At 37.1% G+C, this 13,380-nt stretch overlaps 2 protein-coding genes across 2 annotated transcripts; one reads left to right on the top strand and one right to left on the bottom strand.

Moving 5' to 3' along the window:
- Nucleotides 1-403: 403 nt before the first annotated feature.
- pcyox1 (prenylcysteine oxidase 1) lies at nucleotides 404-5,881 on the bottom strand. The gene is made up of 7 exons (XM_074618154.1): nucleotides 5,626-5,881; nucleotides 5,209-5,361; nucleotides 3,750-3,956; nucleotides 3,452-3,626; nucleotides 3,146-3,357; nucleotides 2,909-3,061; nucleotides 404-2,791 (listed from the first exon to the last, which is right to left on the bottom strand). The coding sequence occupies exons 2-7, from the start codon at nucleotides 5,321-5,323 to the stop codon at nucleotides 2,121-2,123; spliced, it is 1,533 nt and encodes a 510-aa protein (XP_074474255.1). The 5' UTR covers nucleotides 5,324-5,361; nucleotides 5,626-5,881; the 3' UTR covers nucleotides 404-2,120.
- Nucleotides 5,882-7,058: 1,177 nt separating this feature from the next.
- Nucleotides 7,059-13,138, top strand: fam136a (family with sequence similarity 136 member A). The gene is made up of 3 exons (XM_074617798.1): nucleotides 7,059-7,303; nucleotides 7,413-7,553; nucleotides 11,652-13,138. Exons 1-3 carry the CDS (start codon nucleotides 7,217-7,219, stop codon nucleotides 11,838-11,840), a joined length of 417 nt encoding a protein of 138 aa, XP_074473899.1. The 5' UTR covers nucleotides 7,059-7,216; the 3' UTR covers nucleotides 11,841-13,138.
- The last annotated feature ends 242 nt before the right edge of the window (nucleotides 13,139-13,380 follow it).

The following is a 13,380-nucleotide window of genomic DNA, read 5'->3' on the forward strand; positions in this document are numbered from 1 at the left end:
TTGCATCAGAGCTGAAAACAATGTTCATTTCCTTTTTGGGGGATGGAAATGGTGATTTCACCGCACGTCCATGTGCTTATGAATGATCGGTCACAATGTCGCTCAGTGAGACAATTCCTCAATTAATAGTGCAGATCAAAGAGAGGATGCAAATGGATTTTAAAAGTGAAACGAGATAGAAAGAAATAGTAAACAAGAGTACAAGTTGAGTCTAATACACAGGCGAGAATAAAATGGGCATCAATATCACCATTACACATCTAATTTGCAAATTGCTTCATAGAAAGTGAGATGTATGAGTGCAGAATGTCTTGAGAAGTGATTCAAACACAATTGAATCCGTCTTTTAATACATACCAGATATGGCTTTGGAGTAAAATGTCAAATAAGAGTACAAAGCAGACAAGGTCTCATCTCTTTATTGTGATTGTAAACACTTGCAAAACATACTGTTTAGTTTGGAAGGTTTCAGTATTGATTAAAATTATATTGTAATATAATAATTTTGTAAATAAGAGCCTCATTTTATTTGTGCAGAAGAAGCCAGACAAAATACTCCACATGGTTGTTTTTTTGGCATTTATAAAGAGAAGTGTAAACCTGAAACTTTTCCGTCAATTAAACAGCACTATTAACATTTTTGCTACAGTGTCTTGACTCACAACCAGAAAACTTCTTTCAAAAATCTAGAAATATACACCTTTAAAAGTGCTTTAAGAAACAATTAGCAAACTACAATTTTCTTCCCAAAGTAGCTAAAGAACGTGAAAGTGGTTTACATAGGTACAGTAGCATGACATCTGATAAACCACAGGCACAGGATACTTTAAAAAACAGATTCTCCTCCATGTTACAACAAAACACAGAAATGCATTGTGCTCTCTCAGTTTGGTCCCGGTGATCTGACTCACTTCATTAAAAATGACACAGGAAGACCCAAAGGACAAATGATTTCCAAAATTAAAGGGAGACTTATCATGTAATAAAGATGCAAGCCGATTACTCAGATATATTTAAGGCACAATCATAGTTTTAACAAGCTGAATTCATACACCTCGTCAGCGTGATTAGACTGTCCAAGTTATTAAATTTATCAGTAAACATGGACTTGTTAATACTTTTCTTAACTGAAATCAATGACATCCGATTTACAAAGACAACGTCTTAGTTGCACAAGTCTGTACTCACTGACAACATATGTCTGCTGAGGAGGTAGAGAGACAGAAGACATCAATAAAAGGGCAGTAACAAGCTGATTTGCAAGACGTTAGCTGTACCGTGTTCATACCTGCAGCAGTGCACATAAAAAAAATCAAAAAATTTGTTCAAGACACACTCTAAGACAGAGGAACACTTAAAAAGCGTGTGTCTACCCTGGAGTGCAGCGTGGTTCACAGTGATTTACAAAATTCAGCACAGTACATTGTTGACCCACCTTTAAGTGTGATTTGTGCTATTGTTGCTGCTGAATGATGAACCGTGGTGGCTATTGATTGGGTGATTAAAGGATCATTCCAGTTGGTCCTTTTTTTTTTTTTTTCGGTCAATATTCCTATTGGTAAGAATAACATTGTACTCACCAAGTTAACTTGTTGCTGAGATCTGGGAAAGCAGAGACAACGCTAAAAAAGAAGTGAGACGGGGCAAGAGACGGGTAGGCAGACAGGTTTAAAACAAACCCCCCAGGTTAGCCAGAAGCGTTTGGAAGAACAGCTGCTGGTTTAACTGTAAAACACCATATTTGTATGTGTGCACAAGGATTAGAAACGGTTTTACCTCCAAGTAAAGTAGTTTAGATAATCTGTTGACTCGTGTACAACCTGTCTGACTGTTTGACTGCTCGTGTTCTTTCCCCTGTCATTATAGCGACGTCACTGTATTTCCCAGATCTTAGCAACCACTTTGCTGAGCAAAAGATAGAAATGATGGCCAAAACTACAACAATAAGATCCAACTTGTAATAAACTGGAATTGTCCTTTGAGTTTAAAGGGGTCAGAGCACCCCAGATACCTGAAAGAGAGTTGCCCTGACAGGAGTGTATTTATAGTGCAGCAGGCGGTGTCCACGAGTATCTGTGCGGGTTTATACTGTACTTGATTGATCGTATTTTATTGCTTTTTCAGAGTTCCCCTCTTAGTCGGGTGTGCAGGTCTTCCTGGTCGATCTTGTCAACCTGTTGGTGCCAGCGGTGGTGCGCCAGCAGGGCCACGTTCCTGCCGGAGATGGCGCTGATCTCCATGGCGCTAGCCGCCCACTCCAGAGCGTTGAGGTAGTACAGCCGGTCGTGCAGGACGAAGGGAGGCGTCCTACGGTGCGGCGGGTGGTAAGAAGGATAAGCCAGCCACCGAGTCTCCGACACTGAATCCCAGGAGAGGAACATGTCCTGCAGCTGCTCTTGGGACAGCGGCTGTTGGGAGAACACCTTCCAGACTTTGGTCTGGCTGGCGGGGGGGCGTTTGTAACCCTCAGGGATGTGCACGGGGTCAAGAGAGCTCAGGCTGTTGATGAGGGAGCCCTCCGAGTCTTTGGTGAGGACGTCAGACACGGTGAACTTCGAGGCCAGTTCGGTGGTCCCGAGGTAGGACATGTTGAGCATGCCGTGGACCAAAGTGGCGACAGTCTGGTGGTAACGTCCGGGGTAGTGAGAGGGGATTGGAGGGGAGAAACCCGAGAAGGTGATGTCGGACTTTCCCTGGTGTAGCGGTGTTGCTATTACCACTATGTCGTACAGAGAGTGTGCTGAGCCTGATTCTCCGACATAGTTAACCTCGTAGAAACTGGCCACTGTGCCTGAAAATGGGAGACGGAGGGAAGTTAAGTATTTGACATTAAAAAAGTGTGAACATTAGAAATGCATCGGTGGGAGAAAATGGCCAGTTCTGCCAAACGAAGGAATGTGAAAGGTACCTGTCTTGGATGGTCGGACTTTTACTGAAATCGACGTCACTCTGGCAGGGATGAGCTCACTTTTGCTGTTGTACAGCAGTCCTGAGCACACCCTCTTATTGCCGCCGTCCACTGCCCACAGGCCTGAATCTGCTCCTGCTAATGACACTGCCCCTAGAAGACAACACATACAGTAAATGTTACCTCTATTTTACAGATTTTCAACAAAAACCTTGGGATACGCAATTCCAAACATACCAACAAAGCCATTGATGCGGACACTTTGGCCGTAGTTGACTCGAGCGATGGGTACGACAATATCGTTGAGGAAGGTCTGCGAAAATCCTTCGCCGATCATCGCTTCCTCCAGGGTCTGATTCCGCAGGGTAAGAAAACTATCGCCGCCCATGGCGTGAAGGAGCCGATCCACACTGGAGAATGAGTAACCAAACTGCTGATACTGGTAGATCCTGTGAATAAAAGGATTTACATGATCACCTGTGTTGATATTCGTGGATCTCATGTTGAGATTTAGGAGCCATGACAACTACTTTTCCTCCTCACCTCATGAATTTGTCCATAATACTCTCCACCCACATATGCATTCGGAGAAAGGTGAACCCGTATCGCCAGAGCATGCGCAAGAAATTTACTATAAACCAGTCGCTCTCTTCAAACGTGAGCTCCTTTCCATCAAAGATTGCCATTTTAGAGGGGACATCTGTCCTTGGAGGAATACCTGAACACAAACATATAGTAAGAGGGTTATTCTCTAAGTTTCAAATACAGTGGATTACATACCAATAATATTTTCAATTATTCATGTGTTTGTGCTGAATCTGTTTAAATTAGGATAAGTTACCTAGTTTTTCAATGAAGTGCTTCATATGCAGGTTCAGAGGATGGATCACGGAGCCTCCCGTCTCATACTCATACTCTCCGATCTTCACCGTCGCTAGTCGTCCGCCAACAACGCCGGGTTCGAACACATCGATCTTCACCCCGGCTCCAAACTCCTGCCTCAGGTAAAACGCTGCACTTGTGCCACCTATGCCTGCTCCGACCACAGCTTTAAAAGGAGCAATGACAACACAGTGAACCCACTTTGTAACAGCTGGAATCATTCTCTTGAGGTCACTTAAATATATGTATGTGAATATTTTCATTTGATTCATTAATTATTCTTCATTTGAATAATAGCGCTGGTTATACTGTTGGTCCATATGCACATTTATAAGATGAACTTTCCCCAGTTTTATTTTATTTGACACCTGCAGCTTTACTTTTGTGAGATTACTTATTTATATATTATTATTATTTTTGATCATTCAGTCTACAAAATGTCAATATATTCTTTGTTGCATTTAAAGAGATGTGGTTTTGTGATTTATTTAAGAGGGTGAAAATCAACCAGGTTATTTGAGTCTCATTGCAATGATTAAAAGGGTTCATGTGATTTATATGGTGTATTCTGATGCATGTACCCTTTGTAGCGTTTGACAAGACTCTGACTATAAAAATTGTCAGGCCCCGACCTGACTGGCCGACCAGCAACTTTAAGACAAACCGCTACAATATTTTCCCAGAGCTCAAGGTGACGTTTTGAGACGGCTTTTTTTTCTCAATAAATGACTAATAAATAAATGATTCATCTATTATCAGAATCGATCGAGTAACTGATTAATCGACTTTCATTCTGTTCCCTCTGATGAGGCCTCATAGTTTGGGCAACGGCAATATCCTCTTAGAAGTGACTTTACGAGTCCCTGATTCAGTTAAATCATAGGTAAAAAAAAAAGATCAGACTACTGTCTAATATATAAAATATCATCCCATTAAATTATTGGTGATCTTTCATATTGACTAACTGACTGATGAATTTGACAGGGCACTACAGGAGGGCAACTAATCAGCAGTTTAAGTATTGAGGGGATTTTATTGCAAATGCCATCTCACTGTAAACTCACATACTGAGTGTGCCACCAGATAGCAACCTTATTTGCACAAATTATACCATATGCAAATGATGATGTATGATAATCTATTTTTTCTTTAAGTTTTATGTACTTCAAGTATTTTTGTTTTAGTTTTTTTTACTTGCTCACATATGTCAATGCAACTGTATTGTGGGTAAGGTCACAGTGAGGTCTCGCCCACATAAATATAATATTATGAACCCTCTACTTTAAGCATCATAGGGAGGATAATGCTTGTCTATCCTCCAGTGTGTCAGACTTTAGAAGATGGAAGTATCAGAACAAATTGAGTAGGTATTCTAGTTATAGAAAGAATGATTGATGTGTTTTTTGGGACAGGCTTACCTATCTTTTTGGGCTGATCTTGCAGCTCTGGTGGGGCTGAGGCTAGACTTCTTCTCCCAGTGTGCCAAAGCCCCAGAAACAGCAGGGCTCTCAGTGGCAGGGTCCGTGGATTCATTGTGGTTTGTCTAGTTCTCTACTGCACTATTGGAGCATCTGTACAGAGAGGAGTAAGCATCAGCCATCATCAGTTCCGCATACACTCTTCTTACAGTATGGGTGAGTTCCTGAAGGCAACAGTCTTTATCAGTCCTGGTCAAAGGTCACACTCACAGGAGTTCACACTCACGCCAAGAATAACAACACTAACTTGTTATAAAGTCGAGGCTAACGCTATCAGGTCTGTCTAGTATAATATATATAGTATATATCTAATATTAAACACGTTATAAAGAGAAAGAGGTGCGTTTAAAGACTCACTATTCACACTGACACTAGAGGAGGGCTGCTGTTGATCCAGAAGTAGCTTCACAGTTATCCTCTCCGTTACAACTCAAGATAAATATAAAAGTAAAAGTAAATCTTCTCCCTGTCTACTTAAACAGACAACTTAACTGTTAACAAAAGCCACTATCGGACTAGAAAGTGTCAATAACTAACTAAACTAGTTTAAGGGTTGAATCATGTCGGAGCGCCGTGAACGTCTCTTACTGTTGACACACACTTCCGGGTACGCTTATATTTGAATTTCACAATAAAAGGTCGTAAAATCTTATTTTGAGATTTAAAAACTGAGATAAGTGTGAGCAATTTCTCTACAATTAATGAATAATATAATTAACCTTTTCACAAGATAAAAAAAATGATGTATAGGCAAGCCAACGCAAGGCAGCTTTATTTGTATAGCACATTTCAGCAACAGGGCAATTCAAAGTGCTTTACATAAACATTCAATAATTAAAACAGTTATAAAAACATTAAAGATTAGAAAATAAAAACAAGCTAAAAAAAAAGCTAGGATACAAGCTAAAATAGAGTATAACACACAAGAGTAAAAGCTCTAGTGCATTATAAGATCATTATCTGGTTTAATAAAAGGCAGCAGCAGCAAACAGGAAAGTTTGAAGCTTTGATTTAAAGGAACTCAGAGTTGGAGTTGGTCCTGCAGGTTTGTGGGAGCTTGTTCTAAATATTTGGTGCATAAAAACTGAAAACTGCTTCTTCTGCATGTTTAGTTCAGAGTCTGGGGACACTAAGCAGACCTGATCCAGATGACCTGAGAGGTCTGGATGGTTCATAACATAGAAGAAGATCAGAAATGTATTTTGGCCCTAAACCATTTAGTGCTTTGTAAACCAGCAGGAATATTTTTAAATCATTGCTCTGAGAGACATACAGTAAAGGCTAATTTGTAATTTAAAATCCAGTTATGATAACGTACTGTTCAATGATTTATACATGAAAAAGGGCTTGTGGACGTTTGAAGAACCTGAGCATCATTTCTCACGAGATAAATAAATAAATATTGAGAATAAAAAGGTAGTTTAGTTTATTTATTGACTACACTTAGGGCGTTTTATATTTTAATAATTTATTTATTTATTGTGTTGAGTTGAATGTGCTACTTATTTTGTACTGTTATTACCTTGTGCCTTTTCTACCTTTTTTCTTTTCTTAAAGCTGACTCGGTGTAAACTGCTCAGAATTCCAATGTACTTATAGGTGCAAATGGCAAATAAAACTCTTGAATCTTGAATAGTTCATCATCTCTGATAAGTCTGAATCAACTGGGACTCAATTTTGAAAAACAAAGCGGAAGTGGAGATTTTGTTTCTATAACCGGTTGCGGAAGTAAAGCGGAAGTAGCTGCCAATGTCTCCTCCTCATCTTGAACCATGCTTGAATGGAGGTGACCTTAGTAGTAAGTGTTTGTTATATTGTAGGCTAAAGGAACTTGCCGTGGACACATCGCGTCAGTCCGGTCTGGTTTAGATGCTAAGCTTGAATCTTAAATATCAGTTTAATCTTAAATATCAGTGAAGACTTGTTGGAGAGAGCAGCCCGGACAGAGATGGCAGAGGCACATCAGGCTCGAGTTCATGCTGCTGTAGAAGACATGGTCCAAAGCCTGGAGAGGGACCACATCCGTGTGATGCAGGCAGGTGTCTTATCTGTGCAAACATGAACTGTGCATGCAGTGCTTTATTGTTCTACCAGTCTGATTATGTGCAGCACATGTGTCTTATGTGTGTGTGTTGTTGCTGCAGGGTCGCATGTTCAGGTGCTCTGCAGACTGCTGTGATCGCTCCTCTGACTCCATGTCTGTGGTGCATCGGTGCATCGAGAGGTGTCACACTCCTCTGGCCCAGGCTCAGGGACTGGTCACTTCAGAGCTGGAGAAGTTTCAGGTGAGGCAACATTTCGATGAAATAAAGTTTTTTTTTTTTGTTTTTTTTTTAATAAATAAAATACTTTATTTCAAAAGCTCGATACAGTAGATTCATATACATGTTCAGATTGTTTTTTTCTTTGACTTTTGTATTTTTAATGACTTTTTTTATGACAAACTATACTATATTTTTATGACTTTTATATGACATACTATGTTTTTATTAATGACTTTATGACAAACTATAATATTACTTTTTATATGACTTTATTTTATGACATACTATACTATGATTTTTTAGTGACTTTTTAATGACATACTATTATATCACTTTTGTATGACATAATATATTATGATTTTTTATGACTTTTATATGACATACTATGATTTTATTCATGACTTTATGACAAACTATAATATTACTTTTTATATGACTTTATTTTATGACATACTATACTAGGTATAGTTAGGTTAGGTTTTTTTTTTTAATCAATAAAATACTTTATTTCAAAAGTTCAATACAGTAAATTCATATACATGTTCAGATTTTTCAGTACAATTCTGCAAATATATTTTACATTATAAAAATAATATAAAAATAAAATAAATTATACAACAAATAAAATGTAAGGAAAGGAAAAGATGAATAAAAACAAAATAATAAAACAAACAAAAAACAATCAGGGTCTGTTAAACAATTGGAATATATTTAAAATGTCTAAACAATCTAATAGTTTTTGCTAATTTAGAATTTTTGAGATTTAAGTTATCAATCAGACAAATATATTTTAAAATCAGTATCTTTAAAAATAAAAAAGGGTATTATTTTAAGCCATATCATTTTATGTATAATATTTGGTAAGATAATCATACAATTATGTAAATCTCATCTGCCGAAAAACTGGGATTGTTGACAGTGAGTAATATCTCAATCTTTGTTAGTATGATATCTTTTTCAAAATGTTTTGAGAGATTCTTCTGTAAATTTAACCAAAAAGAAGTAGCATGATCTACAAACACATGTTCAATAGGTTCCCCTTTTCAATTGCAAAAAGTGCTTATATTGTTAGCAGTTGCGAAGAACTTGCAAATAGTATCTTTAGCAGGGTAGTACCTGTGTACAATCTTAAATAGAAACTCCTTGATTTTATTTGGAATTATATATTTATGAGGTAACAGATATATAGTTTTTCATTGTTTTCTTTTTAAATATAGCCACCTATATTTACATATGGGGGGTAGTAATATGTTCAAGATGAACATGTTCAAGATGATTTCTAATAAAAGTGTTAGTACACTTTCTATCAGATATAGAAACCCCATTAATAGTAAGGGGATATACATTTGAACATTATATATGTCTGAGGAAACCTCATAACTATATTTAAAATAATGTATACACACACACAGTGAACCTGAGACTTTTGGGGCCCCTGAGTGCCCACTTTGCCTAGTTGGTACTGTAATTCAGCCTTGCAACATGCAGATATAATTGAGGTGCTGTTGAAACTACAGCATTACAATGATTATTAGAAAGATTAAGGGATTCTTATTACTGCGTTGCTTCTAACTGGAGTATTTTTTTAAAGTCAGTATTTAAGTAGGATTATACTAAAGTGAAAATACTTCAGTTCTCTTCATTTCAGCATAAGCTACAATGTCCCTAAATAACCGTTATGCTTGCAGCCAGGAAAAGCAGTAAACCAAATAATATCAAGTTAGGTTACAACAGCATTAGCAATACAACACACAGCTGAAATCATAGAGTTCAAAGGTTATGCGCTCTGATAAGCGTCCGAAATTGGGTGAAAACGAGGCCATTCATAGTAAACAGTCAGTGAACAAGAGAAGAGTAATCTGGTTCTGTTTTGTGCAGTACATTTTATAATTTTTCCAATTTCCTCTGCAAAGCGGTTGATTTTTGGAACCCGTTTTTCCTTTTTTTCTTGCACTAATGTATTCCTTTTTTCTCATGACTTGTAATTTTTATTTTGAAATATGACATTAGCACTGTAATTCAGGAAAACAATGTGTCTTTTTCCAAAAACAGAACTTTCAGACAGATCAAGGACGGTCAACCAAAATACAGTGTTTTTCTTAAAAAATAAAGAGAAAAAGAAACCATTCAAAATGCAATTCTGAGAGACGGTACAAAAGCATAACTCGCCTCACTGCCTATGTATTTATGAAAAGAAAGAAAAGCCCCACTTGAATAAATGTTTCCTGCCACACATCGTTTGTGAAAATCTTTCATATGCGGCGACTTCTTCTAACTCACCCTGTCCTGAAGAGGAGGTGTCTTCTAGTTCTTAGAAGAATTCACCTTCCAAACATTATTGTCGTCTGGGTCCAGTCCTCCAGTGTTTGTTGAAAAACAGACTAAACCTCAAAATCTCCTAAGATGTGAAGTTTTGGACAGAATACAAACGGAATGAATCATCATCCAGAATTGATGTATTTGGGGTCCATAGTGTGTGTACTAGTATACTCTTAGTCTTAAGGCTTTTTAAATGAAATTGCATACTATACTATGATTTTATATTACCTTTATGACATACTATAATATATTTTTTTTTATGACGTTTGATTACATGCTATGCTTTTATGACACACTATATTTTTATGACTTTTTTATGACACTATTGTTTTTGTAAGGAGTTTTTATGACACTATAATATGACTTTTTAATGACATACTGTGATTTTTTTATGACATACTATATTTATGACATGTATTTAAGACCTACTATAATTTGAATTTATGACTATTTTATCGCATACTATAGTATAATTTTTTATGATTTTATATAATATGACTTTTATGATGTTTTGACATACTGTACTGTATTTTTATGACTTTTTCATGATGTACTATGACTCTTTTATAACTTTTTTATAACATACTGTGATTTTATACTATATATATTATATTATATCACATTTAATACTATTAATATGACTTTTTATGACATACTATACTATATTTATGACATTTTTTACGACATACTTTAATGTGACTTTTTATATGACTATTTTATGGCATACTATGGTTTTTTTATAACTTTGTGACATGCAATTTTTTTTATGACATACTATACTATGATTTTTTTTGTGACTTTTTATTGACATACTATTATATCACTTTTGTATGACATACTATATTATGATTTTTTATGACATTTATATGACATACTATGATTTTATTAATAACTTTATGACAAACTATTATATTACTTTTTATGACGTTTTATGACGTATGCTTTTTTATGGCATACTATACTATGATTTTCTTATGACATAATATGACTTTTTTTAATGGCCTTTATGGCATGTTATACTATGATTTTTTTTTTTAATGACATTCATATATCATACTGTACTATGATTTATTTATGGCATGGACCAGGTGGTAGAGCAGTTGTCCAGAAATCAGAAGGTTGCTGGTTTGATACCCGGCTCGTTTTATGACATACTATACTATTTTTTCATGACATACTATGACTCTTTTATAACATACTGTGATTTTTTTTAAAGACGTACTATAATATGATTTTTATATGACTTTATTTTATGGCATACTATACTATGATTTTTATATTACTTTTATGAAATACTATAATATGACTTTTTTATGACATACTATATTTTGACTTTTAAATAACGTACTATGATTTTATTAGTGACTTTTAATGACTTTATGACAAACTATAATGTGACTATTTGTATAACATACTATGATTTATTTATGACATATTACTTTTTTTTAATGACTTTTATGACATGCTATTCTTAGATATTTTTTTTTAATGACTTTTGTGTCATACTACACAAGGATTTTTTTATGTCACGATCCAGGTGGTATTGAGGTTGTCCAGTAATCAGAAGGTTGTTGGTTAGATCCTAGGCTCATCTAGAGAGTGTTGAAGTTTCCTTGAGCAAGACACTGAACCCCTAACCGCTCCTGAAGAGCAGTATGGCAGCCTCTGCCATCAGTGTATAAATGTGTAAATGTATAAATATGGGCGCCAAAATAAAAAGCAACAGGTTCCACGACGCAAACGCACTGCTCATGTTCCCAATGTGTCCCGGCCAACTAGCTATCCTCTTTGCCCCCTCAGGACCGTCTGACCAGATGCACAATGCACTGCAACGATAAGGCGAAGGATCTTTTCGATTCCGGCGCTAAGGAGCCAGCTGTTCGATCACTGATGGACAGCTGTGTGGGCAGTTGTGTAGATGACCATGTGAACCTGATCCCCAGCATGACCCGAAGACTCAAAGACAATTTGGACTCTATACAACAGTAAGGAGCGGGATGGAAGACCGTAGTCCTTCCTGCGGTCATTGCACATACAGAGGTGCACGGTCACTCAACTCAGCCAGTTTGACCAGTAACAAGTGAAGAATAGAGGGCTGGAATACTATGAAAGGGCAGAGAGTGAAGTTTAAAATGCATTGTGTGATGCAAAAGAGTTTTGACTGGTTTTAGAGACGGATTCTGAATACTGGTGTTGTGGAGATTCAAAACGGCTCACGAGACTTGTTATTGTACTATGTGTAATCTACAAGCAGTAACCTCCCTGGAGACTGGGAGCTTGGAGTTTTGTCAGATTTTGGTTTATCTGCAACAAGAAAGAAATCCAGTGACGCATCTGGTGTCGCGTCATTAGGTGTTTTCGGACCAAACGGTTCTGGGGACTCACTGAGAGGAACTGCCCACTGAGAACTACATACTTTCAAGGGCTTTTTTCTGTTTGCACTCGCACCGCCAATTGGAACGCTGAAGTGACGTAAGCCGGCCAGCGCCGCACGCACACATCTCTAGCTGGGATATCAGCAAGCAGCTAGTTTGCTACATTTCACAAGCTCTCATAGCTTTTTTTAGTATAAGAATAAATAAACAACTTTGTTGCATGCCACAGTCATATAAACTCAAGCAAAATAGTTGTCACCAAAGTACCGTTTGCGATTTCAGTTTGAATCTGCTATCGTTTCTTCGGCTCAGTGGGTTAGCCTTTGAGCTACTGGGTTAACTCGCTAAGCAGCGGCTCTTGCATGTTCTTTGGCTCAGTGTTTTTGAAAAACATGGCTCATTGGCTCATGTGATCGACCAATCACCGCACACTTATGTCACTCACGGTTCCCATTGTGCTGGGAGAGTACCTACTCTGAAATAGGAGCTAAAAAAGTCCCTCAATCCGGCGTTCCAAGAACTACGATCGTTCCTAGTTCTTGCGGTGAAAAAGTTCCTCCGGTCCGAAAACGCCTATTGTGTGTGAACAAGATGCCAACTCAGACATGCATTGAAGAGAAGTGTGCATAGGAAACACTCACTCACAGTGCATATCTGAGTATCACATTTTAAAATACTGGTATAGAGTACACCACCCAATGAACATGATCCACATCTGCATCAATTCCTGCATAAAGTTTTGACTGTACGTTATGTTGAATTCTTCTTCTCAGTCATATTTAATTACTGAAGGTTTTCTCCAGTATGAGCCCTCATTCTTTTTTTTGTCATTTCATTGTTGTTGAGCTGTTCTGTGATTGTCTGACCTCTCGTGAGATATGTTCATATATCTGAATTAAAAGTACTGTACCTGTACCTTTTGGACTGCATTACTTCCACAATATCAACAACATGAGCTCTGCTTGCAAATAAAAATACAAGGCAATGATGAATGCCAGTGATGCTTTTCTTATTTCAAGGTCTGCAAAAATCTCAATTATATACAAATAATGGTACAAGAAAGGCAACACAGTAAGGTGGACGTCTGACTAACTGCAGGTGAATATTGTACATAAACAAATACAAGGAGCAGTTAACGCACTAGATCTGATTGA

Source organism: Sebastes fasciatus, chromosome 19 (assembly GCF_043250625.1).
Source record: "Sebastes fasciatus isolate fSebFas1 chromosome 19, fSebFas1.pri, whole genome shotgun sequence".
Taxonomy (NCBI): domain Eukaryota; kingdom Metazoa; phylum Chordata; class Actinopteri; order Perciformes; family Sebastidae; genus Sebastes; species Sebastes fasciatus.

What these genes read in the sequence shown, in the direction of transcription:
- pcyox1 (XM_074618154.1), bottom strand. Translation starts at nt 5,323, where the DNA reads ATGAATCCACGGACCCTGCCACTGAGAGCCCTGCTGTTTCTGGGGCTT. An exon ending in CCGCATCAATGGCTTTGTTG is followed by an intron (nt 3,062 to 3,145) that starts GTATGTTTGGAA and finishes GTTGTCTTCTAG; the next exon opens with GGGCAGTGTCATTAGCAGGA. An exon ending in AGTCCGACCATCCAAGACAG is followed by an intron (nt 2,792 to 2,908) that starts GTACCTTTCACA and finishes TCCCATTTTCAG; the next exon opens with GCACAGTGGCCAGTTTCTAC.
- fam136a (XM_074617798.1), top strand. Translation starts at nt 7,217, where the DNA reads ATGGCAGAGGCACATCAGGCTCGAGTTCATGCTGCTGTAGAAGACATG. An exon ending in ACCACATCCGTGTGATGCAG is followed by an intron (nt 7,304 to 7,412) that starts GCAGGTGTCTTA and finishes TTGTTGCTGCAG; the next exon opens with GGTCGCATGTTCAGGTGCTC. An exon ending in CAGAGCTGGAGAAGTTTCAG is followed by an intron (nt 7,554 to 11,651) that starts GTGAGGCAACAT and finishes TTGCCCCCTCAG; the next exon opens with GACCGTCTGACCAGATGCAC.